An 18,569-nucleotide genomic window follows, 5' to 3' on the forward strand; every position below is an offset into this window, starting at 1 on the left:
CGGGTGGGGACTCATCCTCATAAACTAAGGAATGTAATGAGGAAGGCATATCATGTGCTGAGGAACACGTAGAACAGAGAGCCATCTCTCTTGCCATCTTTATACCATCAGCAGTGCTAATATTTAGTTTTTGAAGAATAGATGTGTAAGTTATATTTTGTTGTAGTTGATTTGTAATGTTCACTGATGGAGGAATCCCTTTCTGTGGAAGTTCCACTTCCAATTCCCCCTGTGACAATCATTAAATATATACCACAGTCCTGTGCTATAAGATATTTTATGGACTTGTCAGTGTAAATCAACATTCCTCACAAGAGATACTTTTGTAAATCTTGAATTTAAACAGCATAATTTATTTCTAATTCGAGAAAAAAAGTAAGTTCTACTCACACACTGAGTGATTAGAGAATTTTGCCTATTTGATTTGATTGTTGATGATTACAAAAACAATGTAGAAAAAAAGAGCAACACACAAGACCGTGTTAAATAAAACAATATACGCATAGATGTCAGAATTACCCTTTCCTCTTGCGGCTTGCGTGTATGACGGCCTGTAGCTTTGAGTAAAGAGGGTTATCGGAGTCCCAACGATTGCAGAGTTCAGCCTGCAAAAAACACATACAGCATTTAATCCACGTAATATATTGTGATACACTGCAAAGGAACATATGATAAATGTCTCAACACACATGCAAGAACACTTCTTGCCAAAGCAGCAGGGTGTAACATTGTTGTGGAATGTTGTATTTAAGATGCGAGGATCCCCTAATGGTTTTCCCTGCTCAGTATCAATTCAGACCAAAGCATAGCTGTGTTTCCTCAGTAACCGACGGATTATCTTGTGGAAACACCATCTACGGTTTATTTTGCTGGAGCTGATATTTTACACAACTGTTTGTCATACAGAAAGTTTAAGCCAGGGTACTTGTGTGGATTTTAAGAGCAAAACATAAGTGCAAGGGAGCTACTAGATTAAACAGGTTGTTCAAAAATAAAAGCAGGCAAAAGACTAGTGACTCAGCTTTGGGGAGCACAAGGTTATAAATTGCCAGATGTGCTGGAGGAATTAGGAATCAGTATTAACATGCGATTTATCAAGGACCTCCCTGTCAGAGTCTAAGATGTTGACCCGATATCCACCTTGCTATTAATGGGGAAATTGTTTATTCTGGGGGCATTTACGGGGTGTATCATAACGGCTGCCTCAGAAATGTGGGATTACCTGGGGTATGACAATTCCACACCTGATTATCTCTAAGGGGCATATTATCAAGAAACAGCGTTAAAATTATCGCCGCCATATTATCAAGATCAGCGTTAAAATTATCGCCGCTTTAGCGGCAGAAAACTGCCGCTAAAGCAGTGATAATAGGCTTGATAATATGCCCTTGTGAGTTCCCATAGAAGCCCATGTTCACACCAGAACATGGGCTTCTCTAGGAATTCACAAGGGCATATTATTAGGCCCATTATCGCTGCTTTAGCGACAGTTTTCTGCCACTAAAGCGGCGATAATTTTAACGCTGATCTTGATAATATGGCCCTCGGTCTGTTGGTGAAACAGCCCCATCCATAGAATTAAAGGAGGTCTCTTATTCCTAATGGGACTGCTAACCTCTGTTACTGCAACACAAAAAGATAATGGACGGAATGTTGAACATTGTCAAACATTCTCCCCCAGTCAAGAGATCTGGGTTTAATCCATCTTTATTTTGCTCACCACGCCACCCCAGTTCAGACATGTCCATATGCAAATCAGTCTTGACCCTGTGCCTCATGGGAACAGTCCAGACCGAACTGCCAGGCCATGTCTTCCCTGGACAGGAATCAAGCATCCTAGGACCGGTTTCGGGCTTTCAGCCCTCATCAGCCAGGATAGCTTGACTCCAGTGGCGCAGTGAGCACGGGACCCACGTCTGGGCATACCCTTCCCACTTAGGGTGAAAATGCAACACAAAAAGATAATGTCCGGAATGTTGAACATTGTCAAACATTCACTGTTACTGCCCCATAGGCATTTCTTGAGCATAGGTACTGACATATAGGTCCTAATGCCCTAATCAATGGTGGTACGGGCACAGGAGAAATCTGTTAAATAGTTACGATTAAAATGTCAGTCTATGCTTTCCTAGAACACTGTCCATCCAAGAATAGATAGGACACAAGGACTATTAAAAGTGTAATTCCAGAACACAAAGTTTAGTCCCACGGGTCTGAGGTCAGCTAGAGAGACCTTAATTTTGGCACTGAGTTATGCCCCTCAAATGAAGCTAAGCGGTAGATTTATAGCTCCATGTGATATGGAAAAAATCCAGGCTTTTCCTTGATCAGGTTTTTAAGCACTTTAACCATGCAACAAGGGATGTTCCCTCCAGCATACCATTTTTCGGCAGTGTGGCATTAGAATGTCTCATGTAAATTCGCTTAATGATTCGCCAAATCGCATGTCTGTCATCCTGTCTGGTCCAGAGTGTTTCTTGCCATTCTTCCTATAAATTTACTCTTGGACATGCGTGCCCTCCTAGACTTGTACTTCAGTGGACTCTTCAAAGGAGGTGGCCCACCACTCTGGCGATGATAATGTCTGAAGACCCTATCCTATTTACTCAATTAGGAAATAATGAACCGTCGTCTAGAAATACACTTCTGTGGTAGTTCTTAAAAAGTCACGGATGCATTCTGCATTCAGACAAGATTTTGCAGATACTAATTCACATAAGAGGATACCAAAGTGGAAATGTTTCTTATCATCATGATAAAAAATGGACCTCAGGAAAAATATTCGAAAATCCCAGTTATATGTGTTTTGTTGATAGCTCTTTATACCACAAGTGAAGTGGATCCTTAAAGTTGTAATAAAAAGCTGACATTTGTTATTCAGAATAAAGGGGCATATTTACAAGGGAATTGGTGGAGTGAGGCATTAGCCTTCCTGGCTTTATGCCTCACTATGCCACTTTAGAAACGCAGAACTGCACCATATTTATAAGAATATGTTGCAGCCCTGCATGTCCCCCCGCGCTGGCGCTACAGTTAGCAGCCTAGCGCCAAAGCAGACACCCTATCACCATAGTGCAAGGGTGACTGCATGCAGGGGAAGATTGTTTATGTGCAGGAAGATCCCCCTTCCTGCACATAAACAATCTTTAAATGCCGTTTTGCAACTTCTATGCGTGCTGCTTAATGCAGCACACATAGAAGTTGCAAAACAGCTTTTTTTTTAAATGCAGCACACATAAAAAGAGCAAAAACGAGGAGAAATGAAACATTTCTTCTCGTTGTGCCGGATAAGACCAGGTTTCCCTTGTCTTAATTCTGGCGCTGCATTCTATTTACGCCTCCCTTGTAAATAGGAGGCAGCGTCAGAATCAATGGGTGTTGCGGTGGAACACCCACAGTAACACCCATTGCCCTCCCCTTTCACACTAAGCATAGCGTGAAAGGGGGCCTTATTTACAAGACAGTGTTAAGCCACGTTAAGTGGCTTAACGCTGCCATGTAAATATGGTGAAGCCTCTATCGCCACAGGAACGTCGTAAAAAGTGACGTTCCCGTGGCACCAGGGGCTTGTAAAGATGTTTAACATAATCGGTAGGTCTTGGTGTGCGAAACTGCATTTGGTGGTATGAGTCAGAGTTATGTGGCATGTATCTGTGCCCGGAAACCTCTATACCCTGCCTTTGATATTTAGAGCAACTTAGATAAAGAGTCAGTCCTAGGTTAAACAGCGCCAGTCATAATTGACAGCACTGCTCAATACTTTCTCCCTTATTTATTTATGTGCGGTTAAAATTGAGGGTTGTGTTGAGCATTGTCATGGCATTTATCCAGCTATTTCCTGGCACCGAAGGTGTTCCATGGGTCCGAGTCAGTTTCCTTTAATTGTTGCTTTTTATTTTTATGTTTTTGTATCAGTGGCACTGTGGATATGAAGTGTCTTTTGTGGGTTATCAGCCCAGAGAGTTTAAAGCAGTTTACTTAAAATCACAACTAAATCTGAATGACAATTGTGAAAACGTAGTGCCCGATTCACAGAATTAACTTAAGACTAAATCCTAAACGTACTACTTTGTGGTATTCACAGAATGCACTTAATACTTTTGGTATTCACAGAATGCACTTACTACTTATGGTATTCACAGAATGGATTTACGACTACTAACTTTACGTCCGCACTCGGGCCGGAAATTCCGGGCCGGAGGCGGAGCTTCTGGGCCGGAGGCGGAGCTTCTGGGCCGGAGGTGGAGATTTCGGCAATGGCTAAATCTCCGCCCCCAGCCGGAATCCCCACCTCTGGGCCGGAAGCTCCGCCTCCGGCCCAGAAGCCCCGCCTCCGGCCCGGAAGCCCCGCCTCCGGGCCGGAAGCTCCACCTCCGGGCCAGAATTTACAGCCCGAGTGCGGACGTAAAGTTAGTAGTCGTAAATCCATTCAGAGGAATACCATAAGTAGTAAGTGCATTCTGTGAATAACAAAAGTAGTAAGCGCATTCTGTGAATACCACAAAGTAGTAAGTTTAGGATTTAGTCTTAAGTTAATTCTGTGAATCGGGCCCTATGTTTTCATGCAGTCCTGCATAAAGACTTTAGGGCAGATGTTTCATGCAACACATGGCAGTAAGCAAAGTTGCTGTGCTGCTTAAGATGGAGCGAGCACTTCTGGTCCCTCCTAGTGATGGCGCACTGTGTGCTGCTTAGCACCAAAGCAGGCACTCTTGTGCAGTGCTGCAAGTGTGTCTGCATTATGGACAGGATTGTTTTTGTGCAGGAAGGGTTACCTTCCTGCACAAAAACTCCTGCACAAAAACAATCCAAAGAGGAGGAGAAAATAAGATTTTAAACCTCATTATGCCATCCTCAGGCAGGCGTATCGAGTTGGTGCAATCCCAGACTTACAAACCTTTGTAAATCTGGAATTGGAGCAGATCCACGGGTAGATGCATGGGAACACCCATGCTCCACCCACGGAACACCTACTAGCTTGAACTGTAACGCAAATCTGTGTAAGCTGCTGCGTTGCTTTACATTTCTTTATAATGCCACGCAAGGTGGCACCAATCAACCCATGTATGGCTTTGTAAATCTTGCTGAAGCCTTTGCATTGTCCTTGCATTGCCTTGCATAATGCAAGGAGAATGAAAAAACGTAGTAAATTTGGGCCTAAATGTTCCTAGCTATTGTGGAATGGTTGAGGATATTTAACTTTGTGTAACAACGGAGTAAAAACATTTTAGCTTACAATGAAACATGCAATTAGAAGACAGTTTCGAATTTAGGGGGCCCATCACAATCCGCCCGCCACGTAACGGCAAACGGGACCGAACGCAAGAGGTGCGGCGGCCCCGCTATGCCAATTTAGGATATGCCCGCCACCCTGGTGGTCGCATCCTGCATATTATGCATCATGGTGGGCGGTGCTGTCAGCAGCACCCGCCGCAATGCACAATATTCATGTTGTGCATTGGCATGCACAACGTGACAGGCACCGCACGGTGCCTGCCATCTTGTGTATGCCAAGTGCACCCCCCCAACCCCGCAACACCCAGGGGGCCCGCAATGGACCCCCAATGTCAAAGACCGCCTGCCATTCCATGGCAGCATCACCGCCATGGAATGGCCTTTTTCCGCATGCATCATATTATGGATGGCGGTGCCTGCAAGCCACCCCCACCATATTAACTGAATTTTCCGCCCAGCCGGCAATCCGGCGGAAAAGCGGCGGATGGTCTTTCCATCCGCCGCGGAGCCCCTCGCCATACAAATATGGCGGGGGTGTCACAGGGACATTTGGCGGGCGGATCCCCACCGCCTGGCCGGCGATGGCGATCCACCCGTGATCTTGATAGGCCCCTTAGTCCTTATCACAGGCTTTTTTTTAAAAAAGAATATGATTTCTGCTTCTTTGTGATGTAGAGGGCTACACACACTACGAAGAACTGATTAAAAATATTTACCATAAATGAGTAATGCTCATGAAAAGTGGCATGATGAACTGTCAATTAGCGATCAACCTCATAACGTTCCATACTTTTAGAACATCCTGAAGAACTTTGGGAATACTGATTTACATCCTCTAAATATCATAATTCTTAGGTATTTTACTGTATTTTGTCTGGTTGATGGTTAGCCTCTTCAATTTCAGATCTATAAAGTAGGCTGAGTGAAGCCTTCAACGAAATATCAAAATTGAGTTAAGATTTCAGGATTTTTACAACTGCAGACAATGGATAACAATTTTCAGATGAAGAATTTCACAGGAGAGTATTTGCATATTTGATGGTCACTATACATATGCACTGGGGGGCTTATTTACAAGAAACTGATGCATCTATATAGAGTGTGTCAGTTTCCCTGCGCCAGCCTTTGGAACCCTTGCTCCGCCATGGATGCACCATATTTACCATACAGAGCACCATGGCGCAAGGATTGACAGATGCATTGGAAATTCTTAAGCATATGTTGGTGCAAAAGTTCCGCATTGCTGGAGTCATGCAGCAAGATCGACGCAACTCCAGCAATGCATGGGGAGGGCCAGTCCTAATATGCTGGGTCACTCGTTATGCCTGCTCGGAGCAGGCGTAGGGTTTTGATGCAGTGGCGTCCTAGAAGTGGCGCAGTGAAATCTACTAGATTTCACTGTGTCACTTCTATGAGGCTTTCCCGCATGGGAACGTCCACCCTGCATACATTATACCTGATGCAGGTATAATGTGACGCAGGGCTTTACAACATGACGCATCTCCCTAGATGCGTCACATTGTAAATGGGCCACAATGTGGTGCTCCTTTCACTCTGCTGCTGCATCACAAAAAGTGATGCAACGGCGGCGCAAAAGTGTTGCAAGGGGATTGTAAATCTGCCCCTGGATTTTCAGCATGCGGTGACTGCAGGTGCCAGTCCTACTATAAAGTGTCCTACAATAGTCAGTAAACATTTCAACAACTAAGTGGGATTTACCTAAATACGTTTATTGTTTATTCCTAAGGATATGGATTTACATACTTTCAGTTTTGCAGCGTTTACAGATAGCATTACTGTTAGAACATTTTATTTGATATATAGATGATATTTTTTTCTAGAATTGATGAGTCGAATTTACTCTCTTTGTGAAAATATTCTAAATAATTTCTCAATATCTATATTTTTGTAATTTAAATTAACTTTATGTGAATTTTCCTCTTGCTCTTTTGCTGGTGCTAGTGGTATCCAAATTGAACTTGTACATATGTTTTCTAATTTTTCTCTGCAGGTGCATATAAAATTATAGTCAATTAGACTGATTGCATTTCACCAAATTATAACTAGTGTGATGGTTTGAACTGTATTTTGTGCAGTTCCATCGACAATTTCCATTTGATGGACTAGGATGGAATTTTTTTAATGTATATCATCTGTTATAGTAACTCTATTAAGTTCGAAGGCACTAAATATTAGGGCGCAATTATTTGTAAATAGAACATTTATTTAGCAATGACTACAGAAGAGTATATTTAATACTGTATCCTGCGCTCTGGGACTCATAGGCTTTTTGGCTAAGTATTCTTGAATAATATTAAGATAGGTGGAAATCCCTGTCTCTGTATTCTAGCGACTGAAATGTCCTTAGTATTTATGGTTCTGTTCTAGTTCAGTGTCCCTTACTTCCATGTAAGATCTACTTAAAGACTTACGCAAACATTCGTTTGGAACCACTCATTGCCAAACACAAATTATTGAAATAATTATTGTCAGTTTTGAAAGACTCGCATGGCAATTGAAAGAATCAAAAGCGAAACTTTTTTTAATAAAAAAATCTATAATGCATGAAATGGCATACTTTACCTGTTGTCTTCATTCTCTATGATGCGCTTGTTTCTTTCCAATTCATTTTCTAGAGATTGCTGATATATGAGGAGCTGGCGGCAGTCATTGTTATACTTTTCTAAGGAGCGTTCAGCTTCTTCTAATCCCTTTCGAAGTGTGTCAATTTGTTCATTATAGAGTTGAATTTCATCATCATAGCTTTCTTGGGTGTTTTTTATAGCTTGTTCCAACATGGTGGTCTGTGAACAAAAATGACTATCTTAAATTACATATATGATTGACCCATTTTGCACATTATAAAACAATTTTCTGTGTACTTTTTAGACACCGTAACTTTATGGTAGCCTGAAAGTGATTTTTAAACTGTTGCGCTAGTTCGCAAGTGCCTAGAGAATGCAGAAAAAACTGGGTAAAATCCTGTGACAGAACTGCTGTTCTCCCTTGAACCACAGGAAACAGACACTAGTGTAAGATCACTGAACGTCGTCCACATCCACCTTAGGCCTTTACTCTCAGAGGCTAGTGATAGCGAGAAGTCAGCACTAACGCTAGGTGTGAAGTAAAACATTTAGGAGCATGTAACATGTTAGTGGTGGACAATAAATGTATTGTCCAGGTATTGATATAACTTTTAAATATACAAATTGTAATAGTAAATAATTGCCAATTAGCACATTACACATTACATTGTAAGCCTCAAAGTAACTTACTTTAATACTATAAATGTGCATAATGTAGATTTCCCAGGTTAGCCTTTTTATCCTATGCAAATTTGCTCAGGTACAACAAGCATTACGTACACAAATAGGGACATATTTATCATTATATCAAGGAGCACCACAAGTCACCTTGCTGCACTGCCCTGCGTGATAGAGAAAGGACAGGAATGTTCCGTATTTAACACTGTAAAGCGCATTCCTGCCTTTTCCTAGTGTTGGCGCACAATGTGCTGTCTAGTGTCAATGCACGCACTCTTGCACCTGCATTGTTAGAAGGATTGGTTTTATGCAGGAAGGGACAGCTTCCTGCACAAAAACAATCTCTTGAGACATTTTCCTTTTTCTATGTGTGGTGCTGAATGCAGCACACATAGAAAGAGGAAAAAACTTGGAGAAATAAACATATTTCTCCTTGTTACGCCTCACTTGCGGAGGTGTAGCAGCTTTGGCTCATTACCAGGTCTACCACTTATGGAAAATCTGAGAATGCATCAAAATCCATGGGAACTCCCATGCAACCCCCATGGACCACCTCCCTGGGGCAGAGTAACACAACACAGTGATTTAAGCTGCGTAGCATTATACTGGATTTATCAATAAATTGCGTCCCACTCAAGGTGGCCTTGTGTGGCTTAATAAATCGCATCTTAAGGTTTGCGTCACTTTAGCACCCGTTACGTGGTGCAAAAGGAACACAACTCTGATAAATGTGGCTCTTGGGGGTGTATTCGCAAGAACTTGTGCTAAACATCTCCAATAAATGTTAATGCAACTTTACACATCGCAGCCTATCATGGGAAAATAACCCTGTGTCAACGTGGAATTCACAACAAGGCGGTCCCATGCGATAGTCTGCCGAAACTGTGGCCATTGTCCGCGATACAACTACCTCGACGGAGATAAAAACACAAACCACAACGCGAAAAAACATGCGATGGGCCAAAGCGCGATGAGGAATTCAGCGATAAGCAGCACCAGGCCAGCAATACCCACATGGCAGGTGAGAAAAATCACTATAAAAGTAGAAAAAAAACTCAAACACAAACTGACCAACACCCAAGCACCATGGAGGCAGCCGGAGCAGGGGCAGAGGACGAGCACAACCCCACAAGCACCCCGGACGACCAGCCTTGGACCTCGGAGACAGGGAAGGACAAGGACAAGAAGACGATGAAGACCAAGTACAGTCCGCAGGAAAACAGGATCCTAGTCACAGAGGTGAAGGAACACCATCAACAACTGTTCGTCACCTCCAACGTGTCATTGGGCACCAAAAACGGAATATGGCGGGACATCGGGGACAAGGTGAATGCCGTCGGAGAGCACAAGAGGGCAATGGACGAGGCCAAGAGGCGATGGATTGACAACAAGCGCAGGACCAAGGAGAAACTCGCAGTCAACAAGAAGGCAGCAATGCAGAATGGAGGTGGGGGTCCAGCGCCACAGATCGTGCAGGATGACATGGAGGAGCTGGTGTCGACAGTCATCAGTGTGGAGACTGTGGTCGTAGTTGGGGGACCGGACACTTCTCGACAGTACACAACACAACGCAACAGGGTGAGTGACCACCAGGTACTGGGAGGACAGGTGGAGATGGCCACAATGGCACACATGCACAATCAAGCAGAGCACAGTGCACACCCACAATGACTCTGGGTCATGGCCTGATCCCACGGGAACAATTCAGCACACACACAAACACCAAGTAGTCCCACATACACCATGTGCCCTAAGGAGCACCCACCCAACACATCACCAAGCACACAAACAACACATGCACAAACACAGCAAACATGCATATATGCAGCCACACTGACAATGCCAGAGACACAACATGACAAGTAGCATGGCTGCAGTCCAATCACCATGACAATGTACACGGCATGACACTGAGGTGGCTGAGTGCGGACCACAACCAGAAAGGAGCAGGTCACACTCGATCACAACCAACTGCACAAACAACCCCTGACATCAATGACACATCTGCGGACAAACCATGCCCAAGAGTCACAACTCGACAAAGAGCACAAGTTACCCAAGTCTGCAACATCTCAGCACCATGAAAGCACAGAACTGACAGGCACACCCCATGAAAGGGACTAGTTGCAGACAAATCAGTGCCGAAGGAGCTAATCACCCACCGTGCAGCATACGCACATAAGTATAAGTGCACCTCGACATTGACAACATCCCAGTACAAACAGCAACACCTCCACAACAAAACACAGGACACAACTGGTGCCGCAAATGTGCACAACATGGCAAATCACATCTGGCACAGCAGGAAACTGTGACATGACAATGTACAAGTACATAACAAATCAAGAAGGGGGAGAAAGAAGGAACTGCGATCCATTCAGCTTCCTTATTCTATATCAAAAAATCAAGTGGGGAATGGATCACTTGTCCTGAGTAACCAGGGTTTTTTAAATTTTCGTATGCTATACTGATAAAAAACCCTCATTCACTTACAGAGGTAGCGGTGGCGGTATATCTTGGTTCTCCGCCTTTCTCTTTAAAAACGTGACAGCATCCTCATCAGGTTAGTTTTTATGCTTCCTCCACCGGGAGGTTAGTGCAGTAGTGATAAGTGATGGTTGGGGTATGTACAGTGAGAAAAAAAGGGGAACAGTTAAAATGCTCGTACAGCCAGATACATTTTTTTAATACATCTGGATTCGAGATAGTTTAAAAATAGTTCCATGCGTAGGGGGATTTATTATGAATCTCCCGCACCTAATATGTCCATAAAAAGTTCGACATGTATCAGCCCTTGTGATTGCCCTGAGGGGTCAAGTGGGCTTTCTTCAGGACCTAGAGTGAAAAGATGTAGGAAAGGGGTATAGTGAGAGACCTATTGTGTCTCTGTGAACTTAGACCATGTGTTTTCAGGGTCTTCGTGAATCTAGGTATATTCACCTGATTCTGCTTTGGTCAGATAGTACCTATTGTCCTCGATATTGGACGTCAACGGGTTTTCAGCGAGTAAGTCACCTGATAGACAGGTGACTTACTCGCTCAGTGTGAGAGTGGTGCATTTTCGGTAGGTCCACTGTCTTACTCTGCGCTGCCTCTGTGGTGGTTCGGGGGGGGCGGGTCCGGGTCCTGGGGGTGGTGGCGGTCCTGGGGGTGGTGGTGGTGGGTGTTGTGGCCCTGTTGGGGATCCGAGCTAGATGATGAGTAGCTCCATGGCGTCGTTTGTTCTTCGGGTGTGGCTGTGTGCGGGGTTCCATTGCCTACTGCAGGTAGTTGTCCTGCTTAACACCAGCAAAAGGCAGGTGTTAAATACTTGCTGCTACCGCGGCTTATCGCAGTTCTGGCAGTTCATTGTGAAAGTGGTGTTGTTTTTTTTTGTGTATTTTTGCACGGGAACGCCTGCTCTGCATCTCATTAGGGTTAGTTGGTGGTGTCCACCGTGGGGATAACTTTTGGGGCATTTATCGCGGGAATACTGGCGATGTCTGCAGTTTGCACCGGCTTGTGAATGGAGTGTTTAATCTATCTCCACTTTTGGTGCGTTAAGGTGGAGATAAATCGGAGATAAGTCCTTGTGAATATGCCCCTTGGTCTCTTGATTGTTGGACGAATGCAAAGAGTTCTGTGTAGTCAATCACGATATTGTTCTCTTTGGTGGATGTTCAGCAACACATCAGGTTTTTTGGCAGAATAGGTGGCATTCCGATGCACGCTGCCGAGATTGCTTCAGGTCGCCACATGTTTTTTTGGTGCCTGTGGTAAAGTGTTAGACAGGTGAATGGAAGCTTGTAGGAGCACTGCTGGGAAAAGGATGGTGGTTGAGTTGTCAAGCCTGCAGCATTTGCCTATCTTCACAGGGCATGTCAACAGTTGATTATTGTGCAGCTTGGGTGAAAAACAAAAAACGGCAGACCTCATGGATGAGTCAGCACCTTGACAGTTAGCAAGGGGCCTCCAGGATCCCACTCTGGAAGTACACAGATCTACAAAAGTGAGAAAGCACATATGATATGCTGCACTGTGGCAGTGGTTCACCTCTATGTACCTTGAGATGTCCCCTCTCTCTAATGTTAGCGGTACCACTGAGAGTAACTTATTTCAGAGGTATATCCCATTAGGTTGTGCTGGGCAGTGGAATGGGTCTCTGATCTCACAAGTCATCTACGTTTGGGGAAGAGGTTCTTTATGTAGGCACACAGAATCTGGCACCTTGGTTCTAGCAGTGATGTTGCATGTTTTTTTAAAACAAGTTCGGCTGTTCTCTTCTTTCCACAAGTCATTCAGCCCTTTGAGTCTTAAGTCTAATGAATCGTGATTGGAGAACATCCCATCTTCTTGATTTTGGTACAATCATTCTATGACTGTTCTCAGAACGTTTACTAAATGTAAAGTGAACACTTTACCTGTCTCACAGGTCATTCCACATTTTTAGAGAGTGGAGTTTGGATGGACACCACCAGCAGCTTATGGTAGGTACAATATGTTAGTTTTGGCCAGGATCCAATCAGATTGACATACAGTGAGTTCAGGACCTTAGAAATAAACATACAATAAAACTCCCAAAAGCCCAGGTTCCTTGGTGAGAGCAGAGTTCAAATAGTTTTACCATGCACAGCTGATTCAACACTGACATTTCTTCAACTAATCACATATTGGTTGCTGTGCTTCTGTCGTCTTTCCTCAAGAGCTGACCACAAGGGCTCTGGATGGGTTTTCGACATATCGCCACTGTTCAGATATTGTTGCCTCTTTGTCCTTTGCCTGAATCTTTGTGAATTTAACACTACATCTCAGGGCACAGACTGGCCTGCGGCCAAAGGTCTGAACCGGTGGGTTACCAGTCTCCATATTCCATGTATATTTTGTTCATAAGAGACACACGCACAATAACCTGGCTACAGTGGCCTGTGAGTGGGCGAAAGAGCTGCACAGAACACAGGAATAATTAAGGGAACTACTGAACCAATATTATTTGCATTTATGCAGTCTATCATTGCAGCCCTCTTACTAGAGAATATTCATAGATTTGGGGAGTCCCAGCTTCTCGGGGTTCACCTCTTGGTGTACTGGCACAAAACCATTATATGTACCTCACAACTCCTAAAATCAGCAGCCACCAGTTGTTGTTCATGTCAAGGCCTGACCATGAGGATGTTATCCACCCATGTTAAAAAAGAGTACCACGTGGGGTGACCCCATCTCAATTGTACTATTGAATATCGACACCCACAGTATCGTGGCACAAGAATATCAAGGACAGAATATCGAGGGGCAGGATTTTGAAATGTAAGTGCATATTGGGAAGGATAAACTTGTAATCCCTAACTTCATGTGTACATACCTTGAAAATATATGTACCGCATAAATACATATGAGTGGATTTGGTATAGAAAATGCAGACCTACTGACCTGTCAATATTTTATTTTCAATATGCTGTCCTCAATATTGTGTCCCATTAAAAATGTGCTTTCGATATTCAGGTGGCACAACACTATCACCAATAGCTATGTTTTTCAGTGCTAAACAACTTACTAGCAAAATCATGTAACACATCTGACAGAAGTCTCAAGATCTGAGTTTCCTATGACAGAAATATATCCAGTACTTGAGAAAATGACGAAAACATGAGCAGCACTTGCAAACATGGAGCTTTCATTGCTAGACGAATAGAAAGACATTACTGATGAACGTCAAACAACTTCTTGGTAGAGCTGGCAGTAGTCAAATTTAACAACATATTTGACTAATCTCTGACAAGACTCCAAATCTGTCTCATCTTTTGTAAACGGTAATTTATCTTGCTATGGTATGCAATTCCTTTGTGTGAATGTTTTCCAACAGCAAAAGGATTGTGGACACCAAATGTTATAACATGTACATTGGTGTGTATTGATGGAGCGTTTGCACTTTTTTGCCTCATACAGCCAAAAATACAGTGGTAAACTGCAGAAGCAAGTTGTGGTACAGATTCTTCCACATTGGAGATTTGCACATAGATTCTGTTCACTGATAGAATATTGACGCCCAAAATACCCCCATACATAAATATCGAGTCATAAATATCGAGGTCAAAAATATTTACATCCTATATTTATAATGGTAAGTATACAAATATCGGGGGGAAAAGTCGATGTAAAAAATATCAATATACAAAATATAGTTTTTTTTACATAAGTAAAAAATAATGCTAACCCCTTCTGTGCCCATGACGAGCTGGACTCGTCATGGAGCACAGTCGCGCTGTGCCCATGACGAGTCCAGCTCGTCATGGCACCCACCCACGGGGGAAGCGCTGGTGCTCCCCCCGTGAGTGGTCGATCTTTTTTTTTTTACTGGGAAGGCAGGGGAAGACCTTCCCCTGCCTCCCCCCGCCCCCCGCGTCATCAATGACATCAGCGCGCGAGCCACGCTGACGTCATTGGAGGTTTCCCCTTTGCTATCCGAGGCGCAGGAAGCCATTTGCTTCCTGCGCGTCGGAGAGTAAAGGTGAGTTTTGGGGCTGGGGAGGGCTTTTTTTTTGCATCGGTGGGTTTGGGTTAGGGTGGGGGCACTTTGGTATGCCCAGGCATGCCACGAGGCTCGGCTTCGTTCGTGTGTGCCTGTTGTTGCTTCCCTGTGAAATGGATTCAAATTTGAAAAACGCTTGTCTTTCTAGTTGCTTCCCTGTGAAATGGATCCAAAAATGCAGAGAAATGCCCTTCTTTTTAATTCTTCAAATCCAAAGTGCAGCAGCATGTAGAGAAATAGAATTTCTTATATGAGAATTAAATGCCTAAGTAATAGCAAGACAGAGGGGTTGCAAAGTGGCCAGATTGGTTTTTTTTACATCCAAATACACCAGCATCACTTTACAGAGTTTCCCAGTGAAGTGCTACTTTCATTTTCTCGTCTGTCTTTGAAGAGCATTGTTGTTTCCAGGTTGGGAGAGTGCTCCATTCCTGGAGGTACTGCAATACCTGGTTGATGGGTGGATTGGAAAACACAATGTGTACCATGGCTCTGTGTTTATGGATGTGGTCTTTTTATACCATACTGCTTACGTTTTGTAAGGATGTAAGCAATGGACAGTGAAACGGTTCACTTCAGGGCCCTCTAGTCATGTCCATAACTTTTCAGGTGAAACCACTCGCTGATTTCTGAATAGTTAGTGAGAGATCGTTTAGGTAACCATGTTGTTTCTGCTTACATTTCACATGCTTTGCATTCCCTATGAGTGGTTGCTTTTTTTTTTTTTTTTAGGCAGCATATTACTCTTATCAAGTGCATAATTTGAATTGAGCCACATACAGGTGTTTATAGCGGGCACAATTAGGTTATAGCTGAAGGCAGTGCGAGTTTCTCTCAGTGGACAAGTATGGTGTTCAGTGGGGATGTGGCACTATGGCCAGAGCTGTGGAATTTGGAACTGGGGAACCGGGTTCCGCATTCATGACCAGTCCACCACACCACTGTACTGAGGGAGCACATTCCCATGCTAGACCGTAGAAGGCCCCACTAGACCTTAGAAGGCTTGATGTCTTAGCACAAGCAGGTGTACCCTAGTGGTGTCAATTGTGGGTTAACCTTGAAGGCCTGTCCACCACAATCCATACTGAAGTTCATCTCCAGTCTTGCGGGCAGGCCTACGAAGCAGCACACCCTAGAGCAACAGTGATCCAGTCGCTGTGACTGTCACTGAGGTCACATGAACCTTGAGCAGGTTAGGGCGATGCGAACGGTGTCACCTCACTGGGTACCTATTTCGGGTGGGTGTTTGCATTGTGCTGAGGCGATTACCAGGTAATTATTCATGCAGCTCTCTGATGGATGTCACATGAGGTAAAATACTGCAATAAATGGCAGACACTCTGAAAACAAGAGCAAACGTTATGTTACATGAGGCAATGGTGGTAATTGTGCATGTATCAAAAGCAAACAAAATACAAGAGATAGCAAACAATACGTTACAAGAGGAAAAGTGACATGTGTGAAAGTTACAAAAGACTCCAAAGTACAAGTAGAGGTATAAAAGTGCAATAAATGGCAGACACTCAAAACACAGGAACACACTGGGAAGGCACTTCTACGGGCATGGAGAACAGAATTTCCTATAATGTAAAGACTTCCTTCAGACAATAGAGAGGGTGTGAATTAAGTTTGGAAGTGTCTTTGCAGGAGGAGAACTTTGAGGTCAGTTTTGAAGGACTGGGAAGAGGGAGGGGGTGGTCCGGAGCTGAGGCTGAGTTCCAGATTCTCGCCGCGTTGCTTGTAAAGGATTGGGCCATCGATGTTTCCTTCTTAAAAGTGGGAGGTTCAAGTAATACATTTTGCGCAGTACGTGATGGTCTAGAGCATTATATGCATATGTGACAATAAAGTTTTTTTCTCCTTTTTATTCTAGTCTAAAGCTTTTGATTCCTGATTCCAGTTTCGACAGTGGTTGTTCTGCAGTTTTGTGTAGTTGCATTGTTTTGGTAAGAATTTTTTTTTGGTTGTATTTACTCCAAATGAGTAATATTGTAATGTCTGAATGACTTTTTTTGTAAGTGATGTCATAATGGCGGCATATTTAGTTAGTGGTTTGAACATGAAATTCTTTGCAATGTGTTTTGCATAGTCTTATGTGTAATTGCTTTTCTCTTTCTTTTTTAGTGGGATATTGTTGATCCATACTGTGTCTGAACAGAGTAGGTGGTGGTGAGTAGTTTAGCTGCCTCTGGCAAGTGAGTGGTATTGTTTTGGAGTATATATGAGTTTTTGATAAAGGTGCTTTTTGTTTATTACTTATTTTACAAAGTGTTTGTTGTTGTTGACTTGTTTGACAAGTTACCTTTATTAGTAAGCAATATGGCTAGCCGTGGAATGACTGCTCAACAGGTGGTTGGTATGCTTCTTGAATCTTCCTCTGAGCATGATTATGAGACTGACAGTGCGTCTGAGGGAGAGGAGGGAGGGGAAGATTCTGGTAGTGAGTTTTCTCTCAACATGGAATCATCAGATGATGAAGGTACTCTCAGTGCAGATGAAGGTACTCTTGGTCTGAATGAAGCAACTCTCAGTGCGGATGAAGTGCCTGTCTTAGAGGAGGAAACTGCTGTGCCAATGGTGCAAGAGGCATCTGGATTGCAGTCTGAGGCTGCTAGGCTTCCTACAGGAAGTGCTGGACTTTGGGTTGATCCAAACCGTGCATCCGGTGTTTCCTGCCTTTAGCGGTGATGCAGGGTGTACAGTGGATTGTGAACACTTTTTGCCTATACAGTTTTTTCAGTTGTTTATGGATGATGAATTTTTGGGTGAGATTGTTGAGCAGACGAATTTGTATGCTGAACAGTTTTTGTGGGACAACAGTGAAAAACTTAGGCCCCAGTCTAGAGCTACCCGGTGGACTCCCACATATCTGGAAGAGATTAAGAAGTTTTTGGGTTTGACTTTATTGATGGGTGTGGTAAGGAAGCCAACCTTGGCTTCATATTGGTCTACTAGCCCCTTGTTTGCAACTGCCATATTTCCTGCAGTTATGACTCGTAATCAGTATTTACTTTTGCTACGTATGCTGCATTTTGTTGATAATTCTATGGCGTTGCCACGAGATCACCCTGACTGTGTCCGTCTTTTTAAGATTCGGCTCGTTCTTGATCACTTTTTAGATCGATTTTCTGAGATCTATACTCCAGGAAAAGAAATATCTATTGATGAGTCTTTGGTCTTGTTCAAGGGCCGTTTGGTTTTTAGGCAGTACATCCCTAGCAAGAGGGCACGCTATGGAATTAAGCTGTATATGTTGTCTGAGAGTAGGATAGGATATGTTTTTAATTTTCGTGTGTACACTGGTAGAGATTCTACAATTGACCCCCCAGGTTGTCCGTCCACTTTTGGAGTTTCAGAGAAAATTGTGTTGGATCTTGCTAGAAGACTGTTTAACAGAGGCCACCATTTGTACCTTGATAACTTCTATACTGCTGTGCAATTATTTAAGGAATTGTATAAAGTGGACACTTTTGCATGTGGCACAAAGCGCTCTAACCGTAAAGGTTATCCGAAAGAGCTTGTTTGCAAAAAACTTCAGAGGGGGCAGTGCAGTTCCTTGCGTAGTG

At 43.5% G+C, this 18,569-nt stretch overlaps 1 protein-coding gene across 1 annotated transcript in view; it reads right to left on the reverse strand.

Moving 5' to 3' along the window:
• The window catches only part of BFSP1 (beaded filament structural protein 1), a 250,109-nt gene that overhangs the window by 47,403 nt on the left and 184,137 nt on the right, over window positions 1-18,569 (reverse strand). The window contains exons 6-7 of the mRNA XM_085609363.1: window positions 7,819-8,039; window positions 520-605 (exon numbers count right to left, since the gene is read on the reverse strand). Of these exons, the coding sequence (XP_085465489.1) occupies window positions 520-605; window positions 7,819-8,039 (307 nt within the window). The remainder of the gene's footprint in view (window positions 1-519; window positions 606-7,818; window positions 8,040-18,569) is intronic.

The sequence above is a fragment of the Triturus cristatus genome, chromosome 6, assembly GCF_964204655.1.
Source record: "Triturus cristatus chromosome 6, aTriCri1.1, whole genome shotgun sequence".
Lineage (NCBI taxonomy): Eukaryota > Metazoa > Chordata > Amphibia > Caudata > Salamandridae > Triturus > Triturus cristatus.